We start from the raw sequence: 15,990 nt of genomic DNA on the forward strand, positions 1-15,990 counted from the left end.
GTTTCTCTATAAATGGATTACCTTCACTTATGAAGCCAATTGAATCTCCAGGCTACACATCTGTGATCTTAGAATAGCACAATCATGAGTCAACAACCACTAATCAAATTTCTAGATGAAAAGTTCGAAGAAAATGAAAAAACAGCTCTTTCAGAACGGACATTTATGTATGATGGGGTGTTATATCCTGCTAATTTCTGTTGCCTGGAAGTCCTGAAAAGTATTCATACTTTTAGAGCTCGAGAAGATGATATCATACTAGTGTCATACCCCAAATCAGGTAAATATTATAGTTTTGCAAGGAATGATTTTGCATATATGTAACCATGTTTAATTGTTTCTTTAGAGTTTATAACAGACTTCCTATTAAATAAAAAAGTTGCAGATTCCAAAGCATTACACATTTTATTGTGATGCATTTAATAATTTGCCTTAAGGAAATTTCTTAAAGATTACTATGTCTAAGATGGCATTCTTGATTTTCTGTGTATTTTAAGAAATAAACAAATAATGATATTGGCATTTCTGCTTAAAATGATGTTGGCATTTCTGCTTAAAAGTAATCAACTGTATGAACAATACTGTAATTCTGAAAATGTAAATTACATATTTTCCAAATCAATCCATGCAATGTATGAAAATGCATTTAAAAAGAGTTGGGGGAAAGATCAAAAGCAACATGAGAAAATATTATTTTACTGAAAGAGTAGTGGATCCTTGAACAAACTTCCAGCAGATGTGGCTGGTAAATCCACAGTAACTGAATGTAAAAATGCCTGGGATAAACATATATCCATCCTAAGATAAAATACAGAAAATAGTATAAGGGCAGACTAGATAGACCATGAGGTCTTTTTCTGCCACCAATCTTCTATGTTTTTATGGTAAAATCCATTTTATTGTTTGTGTGGCACTGAGAAATGACTTTATCAGGATCTGAGCAGACTAAAACATTGGTGTGTTGATAAATTCTATATTCAGTGGATATACCACAAAGAATTACATATAGTGTATATGTAATCAAACCAGATAGTTTTATCTATTCAAATTTACAAAGACTTTGATTTTGAGACCAATATTAATTAATATTTTATGCAATATAGATTATAATACAGCTCTATCAGATAGTTTTCTATGTCTTTATATTCTTACTTTAAAGAAGACAATTGATAGTTGCCATTTTTAGTAACAATGCTTAATGTCTAGTTACTTGTTCTTACTCAGCAAGTCTACATACCTAAACTTACTGGGATAAACATATGCCAGTAAGTGAGCTGCACTCACCTCTCTCTTTTTCTAAAAAAGCTGCCCGTCCTGTCAATGTTTATTCCTGCATTCTGTGTTTACAGTTTCAACTCTGATATCATTGAAACTATCTGTGGTCAGGAATATTCTTTTTAGATATTAACTGATAGCATTTCTGCATTTCTTCAGGTTCATTCTGGGTTCAGAAGATCCTAATGCATTTGGAAGCTGCCTCTGGAGAATATGAGGAAGACAAATGGAAACAAAGGCTGGAAACACTGCAAGAGTTATCACTAACTTCTCTTCTTGAATTTGGAGGGCCAGGAAAATTTGAGGTTAGAAGTTGGCGAAATACTCAGTAGCAACTATCAAATGGCAAGAAAGTCACATGATAGATTTAAAAAGTGATATAGGACAGAGCAGCTCTGTTTTAACAAAGTAAAATTCACTCATTAGGAAAAAAAAAACCTTGATAGGTGCAGAACATAAATAAGGATTTGTGTGTGAGTCTGTGTGTTTGATTTAATCAGCTCACTGCAAAAAATGTGTTGAAGATCATTGAAGCTCTACTAAAAACAAAGCAGATTTTGCTAGCCTGAATCTATGAGAAATAAGATAAAGTAGGGACATGCATCCTTTTTGGAAGTAAGAGCTGCACTTATCCCAATGTGTATGCATTGATGGGAAGTGGTAATTCATAGACAGAGGTCATAAAGGAGGCACTGCCTGACATCAAGGCCCAAGTCAGCAGCGACAATATTTTTATCTTGGCTGGTTTGTTTAACCAACCTAATTTAGTGTAATTTCCATTGTAGTAAGGAATGAAATATCTTTGATTTTTGATAATATAGTATGCTACCATGTATCAGCGATAAATATATATCAACACTTCAGAGAGCATATACAGGCTGCATGAAGACAAACAAGTAAAAAGTTAGGGCTTGAATGAAAGATTCAGTCAGATTGTCCTTATTTTGAAATTATTTTCGGTAGCTTTGTATTTCATCATGAAATCTTAGTTCAGCTCATGACCTTTTTCACAGAGAATTGTAGAGGAAAAATACCCCAGTCAAATACCTTAAAGAGTCTCACCAGATTGAATGCATTCCCTTGGAAACAGCAAGGAATCCTGAGGAAGTCCGACTTGTGCTGTTTCTTCTAATACAATGACTCCAAACTCAGTCCCCTCTTTGACATCTTCCTCCAGTCTACCACAGCAGTTTATGATGACAAAGTTCAGTGGGACTTATTGTGTAGTGGGCTGCATTAGGCAAGAACAGACCAGCATAGATACAACAGCATTTATTGACTCAAATTGAACTGCAGAATAATAGGCAAATCCCTGTAATTAATATAATGTAAATAACAGGCAAATCCCTGTAAAGAAGATAATTGCCAGGAGTGAATTGCCAGTAGTAAATCAACGCAATCTACATTTCAAACAAGTTGCAATGGAAAGGAATTTTTGAACTCTGCCTTTTAAAAGCCTGTTTTTCTTGCTTGCTAAACCTTCCATGTTATTTGCCTTTGATTAATTGCTATCTTATTTGGGCTGCATGTCACCGATGAACCTGATAACTTAAAGGTTTACAAAATTGTAGAACCAACAAACTCCCCAAAGACATCATTGAAGTTTCTAGAAATGGTCCTGAATTCAAGGATAGACACGGTTCGGTGGCCCCACAGAGTAGTTTGCAAGGATGAATCCTTCAAATGTAAATTCATCCATACTATAAACTCTATTAGTAGAAATGACACCAAAGCCAAAAAAACCTTCATCCTACAATGAATCTCCACTGTGAACTCTGAGCAGATCTTAAAAGACTTCAAGACCAAGGATATACTGACCTATATATTGACTACCACACTAATTCCATCAAAAATAAGTCCCACCATCCACCATCCACCATCCAACCCCCATCACCCAAAACCAATCCCTCATCACCCCAAAATAAGTATGCATGCTCCTTACTTCCTCAATATCTCCCAAACTACTCCTCTTATCAAAAACTGCTAAATTCAACATTATATTTGTCTGCGGAACATGGCTGAATGCTTCCCTGTCTGACTCCATTATTACAGTAAGAGACTATCCCATGAAACCTGTAGGGGAGATGGAGTTGCCATCTTTTATAAAAAATCACTAAACCTTAAAAATATCCAAGTTAGACATGCCCTCGATCTTCCAGAAACCATCATCTGTGAACTGACCTTAAATACCACACTTTACTTCCTACTATGCTACAAGCCCCAATTGGAGTGCAGTCGGCTGACAGTTGAGGTGACAGGGGCCCGTCTTAGTCCATCTGCTTGGAGCGAGTTTGACCTGGTGACACCTGATGAAGTGGACAAGGCCATTGGAGCTTTGAGTTCCGATTATCTAGGCCCTCAGCAGTCAGGATTCAGACCCAGCTATAGCACGGAAACTACTTTTGGAAGCCGTGAGAATCGGGGAAACACAGGCAGGCAGAGGGGGGGTTGCAGGGTCCATGGTCCCTCTTTCCTCCAGCTGCCTGGCTCCTTTTGGAAGCCGGGCAACTGGGGAAATGCAGGCAGGCAGAGGGGGTTGCTTTGGTTGGCAACAGTTGGCGTTGGCAGTCCGGAGGCAGGGACTCCCTGTGGCGCGGCAGTCACAAGGAAAGGGAATCTGATGAAGTGGACAAGGCCATTGGAGCTGTGAGTTCTGCCACCTGCTTACTGGATCCGTGTCCCTCCTGGCTGGTCTCGGCAAGCAGGGAGGTGACATGGAGCTGGGTCCAGGAGATTGTCAATGCTTCTTTGGGGAGGGGGTCCTTTCCCGATCCCTAAAAGGAGGCATTTGTGTGCCCCCGCCTCAAGAAACCTTCCCTGTACCCAGCCATTCTTAACAATTATCGTCCAGTCTCCAATCTTCCCTTTATGGGGAAGGTTGTTGAGAAGGTGGTGGCGCTCCACCTCCAGCGGTCCTTGGAAGAAGCCGATTATTAAGGCCCTCAGCAGTCAGGATTCAGGTCCGGCTACAGCACGGAAACTGCTTTGGTCGTGTTGATGGATGATCTCTGGCAGGCCCAGAACAGAGGTTTATCCTCTGTCCTGGTGTTTCTCGACCTCTCAGCCGCACGAATCCCAGCAACCAGTTTCTCGACCTCTCAGCCGCACGAATCCCAGCAACCACGAATCCCAGCAACCACAGAGTTGGCCTTCTCCAGGTCCCGTCGACTAAACAATGTAGTTTGGTAGGACCCAGGGGAAGAGCCTTCTCTGTGGTGGCCCGGACCCTCTGGAATCAGCTCCCCACAGAGATCAGAATTGCCCCCAACCTCCTTGCCTTTCGTAAGCTTCTTAAAACCCACCTCTGTCATCAGGCAGGGGGGAATTGAGATATTCCTTCCCCCCAGGCCTATACAATTTATGCATGGTATATTTGTTTGTATGTTTGGTTTTTAATAAGGGTTTTTAGTTATTCTAAATATTAGATTTGTTATATGTTGTTTTATTATTGTTGTTAGCCGCCCCGAGTCTATGGAGAGGAGTGGCATAAATAGAATCCCTGCGGCAGTAAGGGAGCGCACATGTAGTAAGAGAGCGCATGCACCCGGGCTCGGGTTCTTATGGTGAAAATGGTTCTTAAGAAGAGGCAAACAAAACTTAAATACTGAGTTCGTATCTCGAAAAGTTCATATGAATAGGTGTTCGTAAGATGAGGTATCACTGTATTAGAACGAACCCACCAAATATGAATGGTCTAAATTTCCCTCCAAAACAGCTGAAGTTAGGTTCATCTAAAAGTTAGTTTCACTTGAGCTGGGCTTAACACAACTTTATTATATTCAATATATAACAAGACTCATTTTGTTGAGAAGAACTTTGATATCCCTATATTTCTGCATGATTTTGCTTGCATTATGATTTTAACATTATTTAAGGTGATGGACAAACAGGCTTCCAGAAGAGTTATAAAAACTCACCTCATCCCTCAAAAGTTGCCCAGATCTATTTTTGAAAAAAAGGCAAAAGTAAGTACCTGCATTTTCTTTTTGTGATGTTATATATCATCTAATAATAAGATATTATCAAATAAATTTACACCGCAAAATAGGACAACACTCCCAGCATCTCATCAAATTTTCATGACCTGAGAAGGCCTGGATCTTAGCTATGAGAAACAGTATTTTATTCAGAATAAAAAATGTATCATTTCTTTTTCTGGTTTTCAAGCATGGAAGAAAGGTGCATCATTGAAGTTCAAAATCTGGGATTGTTGCAGCTTGATTTCCTTATTTACTGTTGTATGAGACAAATTCATCAAATCAGTGATAACTTCACTTAATTATTCAGACTGAGCCATTGTTAAATCTCATGTCAAATATTCTTAGCTTACAATACTTTACTTAGGAAATGGAAATAGAAGAGATTGGACAACCATTTGTTCAGAAAGGTACTGGGTCTGCTGCTTGATTTTCAAGCACTCAAAAAAGATGTATTATTGGAGCCCAAAGTCTGAGACTTGTTGCCACTGGATGTCATTATTTAGTGTCATTTTAGTCTCAGGCAAGTTCAACACATTGGTGATATCACATCATCACCTGTAGTTATTTCAAGATGAGATGACCTGCAAATAAATTTAAGAAATAAAAGAAACAAATAAAATCTCCACTTAAATATTCAAACCCAAACCATTGTTTAAAAATTCAGGTAAAATAGTCTGAGCTTTGCTGCTTACAATAGTTTATTTAGGATCTTAGGAAATGGGTCTTTGAAAAACTTTTTTAAAAATTACTGTTCTCCTGATTTTATCTTTCACCCCCATTCAATTCATTTCCTTATTTCCTTGTTTATCTGTTATTTTCTATTCCATCCATCTCCCCTACAGGTACATTTGAACTTTCATACTCCAATTTTTTAAAAATGGAATGTTTTCAGGTTTCTGGTCTTCTAGATTTTATATTTACATGTCAATATATGATTTTGCTTTAAAGATACTGGTTTTGTTACGGAATCCAAAGGACACAGTTGTATCTTACTTCCATTTTTCCAAAGGCGTCAAATTGATTCCTGAACAGGAAACCTGGGATGAGTTCTTTGAAGATTTTGTCACTGGAAAAGGTAGGCTTCTTTCTTCATTGGAAACAAAATAAATTATGATTCAAATAAGGGGAGAAATGGACTGTAGAGAGCCCTTGGCCTTATTCTTTTGGTCTCCTGTACCCTCCATCTGTCGGTGGAAGAAAAGCAAGATTTCTTCTGGCTTTTTTGTTCTCTTTATCTTTCAATACTGAAACGTATTTCCATTGCTACAGGACAAAGCAATAATAGTTCCATGTTTCATTTTATACTCCAAAGTTCATATAACAGACTGAAAGCTGGATTAACTGCACATTAGCCTAATATTTGTTACACCATGCTATGAAATCTTCCATCTAACTGTGGCTGACTATTTTTGAAATGACATATTGTCATACAACATAAACAAAAATGGAATTATACAGTCTGCGTGGAAAATCATTCACTTTTGGTGAACAAGTCACTTTCAGTCAATCTAATGAATTGTCAAAAATGTCAATAGATCGGCTGCAACTATGCAGTAAAACCCTGTATCGTTTAGAAATGTGCATGTATAAAAAAGAAAAAGCAAGATTTTGACTGAATTTGCATAAGTTTTCAATTCCTCCTATAGATGCTCCTATTAACCAATCAACCCAACAACCAAAACTGGATGCAGTACTCTAAGTGTGGTCTAACTAAGGCTTTATAGAGTGGTATTAGTACCTCCCTAGACCCTCTCTCACAGTCACTGCTATTGAGTGTGGTTTTACCCAGTTTGTATGCATATTTTTGGTTTTTCTTATCTAAGTGTAGAAATTTACTTTTCTCTGCATTGAATTTCATTTTATTAGATAGGGCCTATTGTTCAAATCTGTCAAGATCCATCGGTATCTTGAGCCTGTCCTCTGGGGTATTAGCTATTCCTGCCAACTTAGTATCATCTTCAAATTTGGTTAGTTCTCCTTCTATTCATTCATCTAGGTCATTTATGAAGATATTAAAGAGTACTGGAGCCACTTTTTTCTAGCTTATGAAGAAGTAGGTTGTGGTCTACTTTGTCGAAGGCTTTGCTGAAGTCTAAGTATATTATGTCCACAGTATTTTTCTGGTCTAATAATTTAGTCATAGTGTTGAAGAATGAAATGAGATTGGTTTGGCATGATTTGTTCTTAACAAACAAACCCTTGGTTAGGACTTGAACTGTGAAGCTTTTATAAGTCTCAAACTGTGAGTCAAATGATGATGATGATGATAACAACAACAATAATAATAATACCAAATGCAATAACACCAGTGGAACTGCAAAAATCTGCACTACTTGGAACATTGTATATTTTAAGAAGATATTTGGTTGATACCTAGGATGCTGACAGCGACCCATATCAATCATTAGCATCAGTCAATGATATTATGACACATCTTTAAATGTTCAATTGACTGAGTTTCATGTTTAATCAATAAAAGAAATAACAACCACAACCAATAATAGTGATCAATAATTTACATCTCCTAAAGTATTCCACTTTGTTACTAATCAGAACAAAATGTTAAATAGAAATGGTACAATAAAAGATCACACTGGAATCAATATAAAACATCAATGGAAAGAATGAATATGTATTGGGCAATTACATTTCTCTAATATTATTTAAAGGAGAATTTCCACTGCATCCAGTTTGTCTGATGTTAAAGTACGGTAGTACAGTGATCCCCCGCTCTTTGCGAGGGTTCCGTTCCAGGACCCCCCGCAACGAGCGGGTTTTTGCGAAGTAGCGCTGCGGAAGTAAAAACACCATCTGCGCATGTGCAGATGGTGTTTTTACTTCCGCAGCGCTAGCGAGGAGCCGAAGATTGGGGGCGGCGCGGGTGTTTTAAAACGTCCCCGCCGACATGGGGGGCTCGCTAGCACCCCCCTAACCCAGGTTGGGGGTTTGGGGGTGTGCTAGCGAGCCCCTCATGTCGGCGGGGATGTTTTAAAACACCCGCGCCACTTTCCAATGAGTCCCGAAGACAACGCATTTGTCTTCGGGACTCATTGGAAAGTCGCGCGGGTGTTTTAAAACATCCCCGCCGACATGGGAGGCTCGCTAGCACACCCCCGAACCCCCAACCCGGGTTTGGGGGTGTGCTAGCGAGCCCCTCATGTCGGCGGGGATGTTTTAAAACACCCGCGCCACTTTCCAATGAGTCCCGAAGACAACGCGTTTGTCTTCGGGACTCATTGGAAAGTCGCGCGGGTGTTTTAAAACATCCCCGCCGACATGGGAGGCTCGCTAGCACACCCCCGAACCCCCAACCCGGGTTTGGGGGTGTGCTAGCGAGCCCCTCATGTCGGCGGGGATGTTTTAAAACACCCGCGCCACTTTCCAATGAGTCCCGAAGACAACGCGTTTGTCTTCGGGACTCATTGGAAAGTCGCGCGGGTGTTTTAAAACGTCCCCGCCGACATGGGAGGCTCGCTAGCACACCCCCGAACCCCCAACCCGGGTTTGGGGGTGTGCTAGCGAGCCCCTCATGTCGGCGGGGATGTTTTAAAACACCCGCGCCACTTTCCAATGAGTCCCGAAGACAACGCGTTTGTCTTCGGGACTCATTGGAAAGTCGCGCGGGTGTTTTAAAACATCCCCGCTGACATGGGAGGCTCGCTAGCACACCCCCGAACCCCCAACCCGGGTTTGGGGGTGTGCTAGCGAGCCCCTCATGTCGGCGGGGATGTTTTAAAACACCCGCGCCACTTTCCAATGAGTCCCGAAGACAACGCGTTTGTCTTCGGGACTCATTGGAAAGTCGCGCGGGTGTTTTAAAACGTCCCCGCCGACATGGGAGGCTCGCTAGCACACCCCCGAACCCCCAACCCGGGTTTGGGGGTGTGCTAGCGAGCCCCTCATGTCGGCGGGGATGTTTTAAAACACCCGCGCGACTTTCCAATGAGTCCCGAAGACAACGCGTTTGTCTTCGGGACTCATTGGAAAGTCGCGCGGGTGTTTTAAAACGTCCCCGCCGGCATGGGGGGCTTCCTAGCAGCCCCCCAAACCCGGGTTGGGGGTCCGGGGGGTGCTGGTAAGCCCCCCATGCCGGTGGCGACGTCGCGCCGCCCCCAATCTTCGGCTCCTCGCTAGCGGGCAGGCAGGCGGCTCCTCGCTAGCGGGCAGGCAGGCGAGAGCTAGCGCCAGCGAACAGCTTGTCCACGCTCGCTCTGGCCGCGAGAATGAACGGTGTGGGCGGGCGAAGGGCGGGCGGCAGCGAGGAGTTTGCGTGGGCGGTGGGGAAACTCCTTGCTGATGCCCGCTGCTCGCCCTCTCGCCAGCAAGAGGGGGAAGACCCAGGGAAGCCGCCCAGCAGCTGATCTGCCGGGCACCATCTACGCATGCGTGCCCATAGAAAAAAGGGCACGCATGGGCAGATGGTGTTTTGACTTCCGGGTTGAAAAATCGCGAATTACCCTGTTCGCAATGGTCGGGGATGCAATAACCGGGGGATCACTGTATTCTGAATTTCTCATGGAATAAATATTCAGAGAAGCACTTTGTTCTATTACTCCAAACTTTGATTTATAATCTTCACACCATTGTTTGTTTGTCTGTTTACTTTGTCAGTTTGTGGGGCTAAATAGCAAAAATATGTATTTTCTTTATCATTTACTCTGTTATAGATAAGTAATCAATATGTTCTGCTTAATTCATTTCAGTGGTCTTTGGATCTTATTTTGATCATATTATTGAATGGAATAAGTATTTTGATGAAAATAATCTATTTTTTATTACCTATGAGGAGATAAAAGAGGTAAGTGAGGGATCCTGTGTGCTCTCTGAGCTTGCTTGTTTGCTTGCAGGCATTTCATTATCCAAACTAGATAATATTATCAGTAGCTAGTAAGAAGTGGGATTTGCCCTCAGTTTATATTCTGGTGGCTTGCCTGGTAGCGTTGGTGGGAGTGGCCTTAGAAGTTCTTAGATTAGGCTGTTTGCTGTTGGCTTTTTTGCTGTTTCTTGATTGTAGTGTTGTTCACTTGATTGTTGGTAAAAGAGGTAATAATAAATATTTAGTTTAATTTAAGAATAAAATTATTTTTGGCCAACTACTCTATGGTAATGAACAACTGATTAAGAAATAAAAATAGGAAATATAATTCAAGGTTTCTGCTTGATTGATTTTTCTAAGTAGATGGTAAATATATAAAAATGAAAGGTTGCAAAATGGGGCAAAACTCTCTTAACAAATGTCTCACTTAGCAACAGAAATTTTAGGCTCAATAGCTGGGGTGGTGCAGCAGGTAGAGTGCTGTACTGCAGGCCACTGAAACTGACTGTAGATCTGTAGGTCAGCAATTCAAATTTCATCACTGGCTCAAGGTTGACTCAGCCTTACATCCTTCTGAGGTGGGTAAAATGAGGACCCGGATTGTGGGGGCTCTGTTAAAAAAGTGCTATTGCTAACATGTTGTAAGCTGCCCTGAGTTTAAGGAAAAGGGCAGCATAAAAATCAATCAATCAATCAAACAAACAAACAAACAATCAAACAAACAAATATCAGAATTTTTTAAAAAATCAACCTCTGGATTAGTTGATCTACTCCTGCTAATACCCTGTTTTCCCCAAAATAAGACATCCCCTGATAATCAGCCCAATCAGGCTTTTGTGTGCATGGCAATAAGACCAAGCATTATTTCAGGGTTAAAAAAAACATAAGACAGGTCTTATTTTGGGGAAAACACAGTATTTCAATGGAAGAATGAAGTCTGTGCTTTGTTTCACTTGTTTATTTTTTCTAATTCACACAACTCCAACCTGCAATTATCAAAATTTTGGTGTGGTACCCAGATCAAGACTTGGAGTAGAGATATTTGAAATGTTTCCAGGAAAGCCTTATTAACTTACATTATATGTATTTTTGGCTTATTCAGAATCCAACCTCAGCTCTTAAAAAAATAGCCAAATTCTTAGATTTTTCTGTGACTGAAGAAAAAATTGAGAGCATTGTAAAGGAAACATGTTTTGAAAGCATGAAAGCTAATGCAGGAACCTATGGAAAAGTGGGCCCGGTACTTTTCCGCAAAGGTAACTTATAATGTTTTTAATAATTTTGCCAGTTTAGCAATCCTCTCTAAACTAGCGGCTTGATGGTATGTGGGGTTTCAGTTCCCATTACTCAAAGTATTCAAAGTGATGAACAAGGGGAACTCAAGTACAAATCAGGAGATACAGGAAGCAAAATTGGGGTACTGTATTTTGATGCTTGCTGTTTGGTCTGGCTACAAGAGAAGGAAAAACCTCCAAAATAAGAGGCTACTTGATTCAGAAGATCATGAATTAAGATTTGGATGCCACGATTATCTATGGTATGACAAGGTTAAATAAATGTCGATTTTAATAACCATTTTGTTAGGCATGTCATCTTAAGTGCTCTCTGACAAACTGAGGGACAAAAAGATCAAATATTTAAAAATAGGGGTAATGGGAGCACAAAACTAAATCAGAATACCAGCAAATAACTTACAACAGTTCATTTAATGACCAAAGTTATAACATTACTGAAAAAAAGTGACATGGGCATTTTTCACACTTACAACCATTGTAGTATCTCCATGGTCATGTGATCAAAATTTGGATGCTCTGTTTCATATTTATGATAGTTGCATTGTCCCAGGGTCAGGCCTTTGCAATCTTCTGACAAGCAAAGTCAATGGGGAAGTCAGATTAAAATAACAACCATGTTACTAATTTAACAACCACAGTGATTTATTTAACAAGGGTGGCAAGAAAGGTCATTGAATGGGTCAAAACTCAATTTAACAACTGTCTTGCTTAGCAACAGAACTTTGAGGCTAATCCTTCCATCACACCAACCTCCAGAATCCTGCCAGAAGCAATGAAGCTTCTTGTACGAGAAGCAAAACATCTTCTTCCTCAAGGAGAAAAAAAGTCCAGCTGCCTTTTGAAAAGTATCTCTGAGACAACTACCCTCCCCCCCACAAAAAAAAATAAGACATCCTCTGATAATAAGCCCAATTGGGTATTTGAGTGCATGGCAATAAGACCAAGACAATAAGACCTTATTTCAGGTTCAAAAAAATATATAAGGCAGGGATTAATTTTCACAGAAACACAGGTATGACCTGGATGACTGACAATCTCCACAGAAGTTTGAAGAATAGCTGTTCTTCGGGGGAAAGACTTTCTCTCCCTTTACCTTCCACCTACCACTGTAATTAACAATAATTTATTAGATTTGTGTGCCGCCTCTCTCCGCAGACTCGGGGCGGCTCACAGCAACAATAACAATATAATATAATAATATAATATATTGTTATACCAACAATATAACAAATCTAATATTTAAAAAATTAAAACCCATCATTAAAACCATACAACACAATCATACCATACATAAACTATATAAGCCTGGGGGTGTCTCAATTCCCAATTATCTCAATTCTTCTTTTCTTTTCTTTAGGCATCATAGGCGATTGGATGTCTGTCTTCTCAGAAAGCCAGAATAAAAAAATGGACAGAAAATTTGAGGAGACTGTAGCAAAAACTAAGCTTGGAATGAAGTTGAAATATGAGGTGTACTGCAAAAACTGAAGCAACCCTCAGTCTCTTCACCTGATGTTCAGATTCTCTGTGTGAGGCTAAAGATACTTATTCAAGAAGAATTGGTAGTGTCTTCCTCAGTCTCCAGATGTGCCAGATATCATTTCTGATACCATTAATCCTAACACGGCTATTGGTTGGGTTATATGATGAGCTAAAAATTGTAGGAACTGAAGTCCAACAATCTGGAAAAAAAGATGCTTTTAATATATCATTCACTCTTTTCTCCTCTTATGGATATTGACATTTTTGATATTACATACTTATTTTTATGTACAGTGGTAGCTTTAAGTAGATGCACAAAACTAAATAAGAATATCAGCAAATAGCCCAAATCTGCAAGTAGGGAATCAGGAAAGCTAAGGCCCAGAATGAGCTAACACTGGCAATGCTATTGCTAATGCTAGTAATACTAATAATAATGCTAACAACAACCACCACCACCACCACCACCACCAGCACTGCAAAAAACTGTGCTACTCGGAACATCATATAATTTAAGAAGATATTTGGTTGATACCTAGGAGGCTGGCAGCAACCTGTATCAATCATTAGCACCAGTCAATGGTACTTGTGACACATTTTTAATTGTCCACTTGACTGAGTTTAATTTTTAATGAATAAAAGGAAAAATAACAGTAATATATATTTTTTCAATATGTAGGGAACAGTCTAGAAAACGATAGGTCCAGTAATGGGAGCAGATGGCAAGAAGGTGACAGGTAGCAGGGCAAATCACAACTGCTTAAGTCCTGATTTTAAATGTCAGTTTTCTGCACTGCCATAAGGAATCAGCTATTCTATTTTAAGGTTTCTTTCTTTTGCATAATATTTAAACCTCATTGAGTCCTGTCTGATAGTTTTCTTGCTGAGTAGAGTCAGAAGTGGGTTCCTCCCAGTTTGAAGTAGTAGCAACCCACTGGTGACTTCACAATGATGTAATGGAACCGGTCCTGTCGGTGCCAGTCTGTGGACACCGTCATCTTTTTGGGGGGGGGAAATTTTTTTTGGAAATTTTTTTTGGGGAATTTTTTCCTGTTCTTTTTCTTCTGTGCATGCGCAGAAGCTGAGTTTCCAGCACTGTGCATGCATCACCACCTTGTTTTTTGGGGGGGATTTTTTAATATGTTTCGGCACTGCGCATGCGTGTGTATGCTTTGCGTGCGCACGCCTCTTTAAGGGAACTGAAATAGAGAAAGAGAAAATCCCCGGCCATCCCTACTTTTCTTCTAGTGGTGTCGTATGTTTGTGCATTTTTGTGGGCTTTAACAGACCTCCCACAGATTCTTTGTTTCAAAGCATGCCACCCACATTATAAATTTTTGGCAAATGCTGTGAATATCTGAATATAATCAGGCAGCTGCTTTTAATTTTGGCATTCCCTACCACAAAGTCTCCAACACCATTTTTAGTCCTAAAACAGATTTCAGTCAATCAGCATTAAGGAGGCCAGGAATTTGGCTGTTACCATCTAAATATGTACAGTGGTACCTCTACTTATGAACTTAATTCATTCCATGACTACGTTCTTAAGTAGAAAAGTTTGTAAGAAGCAATTTTTCCCATAGGAATCAATGTAAAAGCAAATAATGCGTGTGATTGAGGAAATCACAGGGAGGGTGGAGGCCGTTTCCTCCCAGGAGATTCCTAGAGAGGCCCCACAGAGGCTTTTCCTGCCTTTTCCAGCCTTTTTTCCTCCCAGGAGATTCCTAGAGAGGCCCTACGGAGGCTTCTCCCTGCCTTTTCCGGTTACAGTTTCAGAGGCTTGGGTTTGTAAGTGGAAAATGGTTCTTGAGAAGAGGCAAAAAAAAAATCTTGAACACCCAGCTCTTATCTAGAAAAGTTTGTAAATAGAGGCATTCTTAGGTAGAGGTACCACTGTACTTGAATAGATAGGCATAAAAAGCCATATGGGTAGAATGAGCATCATTGGTAATTGTACTGTTGGGGATTCTTACAGATCATTCTACTTCCTGTAGCTCTCGCCATATTGTCCTTCTCCTTTCTAAAGGACCAAACCAACTGGTATTAATGAGGGCAAAGGTGAAAACACTGGACTGGGTCTAACTGTTAGCACTGGGAGATGTTCATCTGAATTTTTAATTTTTAAAAATAATGGCTCTCATTAGGGGGTTTTTTCCTAAAAAATTTCTCTTGCACTTATGATTTTAAAAATATATCTTCCCCCCCCCCGACAGGCAAAGGTTTAGAAAATGGTGAAATGCCGAATAAATGACAGATTTTTCACTTTCTTAGATACACGGACATCAGTAATTGTACCCTACAGTCATCTCACTAAAATAATCTTTTTAATAATCTTCCTGGTCTGCTATATCTCATTTCAGCCCCAATGCAGAACAGCTTGAGGGGGGGTTCTCCCCATAAACCTTTGGGAAATCAGAAAGGATGAAGTCAGGGAAAATGATTGAGAAAGAGCAGCACCTTCTGTCATTTTACAACTAACGTCAAAAGCACCACCCAATCAAAATCCAAAATAAATTCTAAACCACTCCAAGGATGAGATAGAAAACTAGAATTTTCTTCCTTGGGGAAAAAACTTTTGGGGAAATGGGAAGGCAGATTGTAATATGGTTTTCAACTTTAGAAATCAAACATTGGGTGGAGACACCTTCTAGCCAGAGGTCAGCAATCTTAAACACTCACAGAGCCATAAAGGTCCTAACCAGAAGCCCCCCGTTCAATTCTGGAAGTCCAGTTCCTCAACCATAGAGTCTCCTAGCGTAGCATCCTCCTGTCTCTGCCAACCGGAAATATGGCTCCCCTACCATAGAGTCTCCTCTTTCGCAGTGTCCTTTTTCCTCTACTTGTCTTAACTGAAAGTCCTATCAATTGTGGAGTCGACTGGAAATAGGAACCCGCAGCAGAGGAATGAAAGAGCCACATGGTTCTCCTGGCATAGCCTGCGCACCTGGCCCCGCAATTTCTGCTTTTCAGACTCCACAGCATTCAGATGGTTTGACAAAGCCATCATGACCTGGTCCAAGAGAAAAAAGGAGAAACGCCTGCCTTGAGAAATGGTTCTTCTTATCAAACTTCTGAAGTTAGTTGGGGGAAAGATCAAAAGCAACATGAGAAAATATGATTTGACTGAAAGAGTAGTAGATCC

The 15,990-nt window shown here is 40.3% G+C and overlaps 1 protein-coding gene across 1 annotated transcript; it reads left to right on the top strand.

The window, feature by feature from the left end:
- Window positions 1–13,705, top strand: LOC139157274 (sulfotransferase 6B1-like). Its single transcript, XM_070733890.1, has 7 exons — window positions 1–280; window positions 1,435–1,580; window positions 5,151–5,240; window positions 6,204–6,330; window positions 9,959–10,053; window positions 11,174–11,327; window positions 12,724–13,705. The coding sequence occupies exons 1-7, from the start codon at window positions 85–87 to the stop codon at window positions 12,852–12,854; spliced, it is 939 nt and encodes a 312-aa protein (XP_070589991.1). The 5' UTR covers window positions 1–84; the 3' UTR covers window positions 12,855–13,705.
- The last annotated feature ends 2,285 nt before the right edge of the window (window positions 13,706–15,990 follow it).

Source organism: Erythrolamprus reginae, chromosome 1 (genome assembly GCF_031021105.1).
Source record: "Erythrolamprus reginae isolate rEryReg1 chromosome 1, rEryReg1.hap1, whole genome shotgun sequence".
Lineage (NCBI taxonomy): Eukaryota > Metazoa > Chordata > Lepidosauria > Squamata > Dipsadidae > Erythrolamprus > Erythrolamprus reginae.

Coding starts and splice junctions, on each gene's coding strand:
- LOC139157274 (XM_070733890.1), top strand. CDS start 85: ATGAGTCAACAACCACTAATCAAATTTCTAGATGAAAAGTTCGAAGAA. Junction 5,241..6,203: donor TTTTTGAAAAAAAGGCAAAA/GTAAGTACCTGC, acceptor TTTGCTTTAAAG/ATACTGGTTTTGTTACGGAA. Junction 6,331..9,958: donor AGATTTTGTCACTGGAAAAG/GTAGGCTTCTTT, acceptor AATTCATTTCAG/TGGTCTTTGGATCTTATTTT.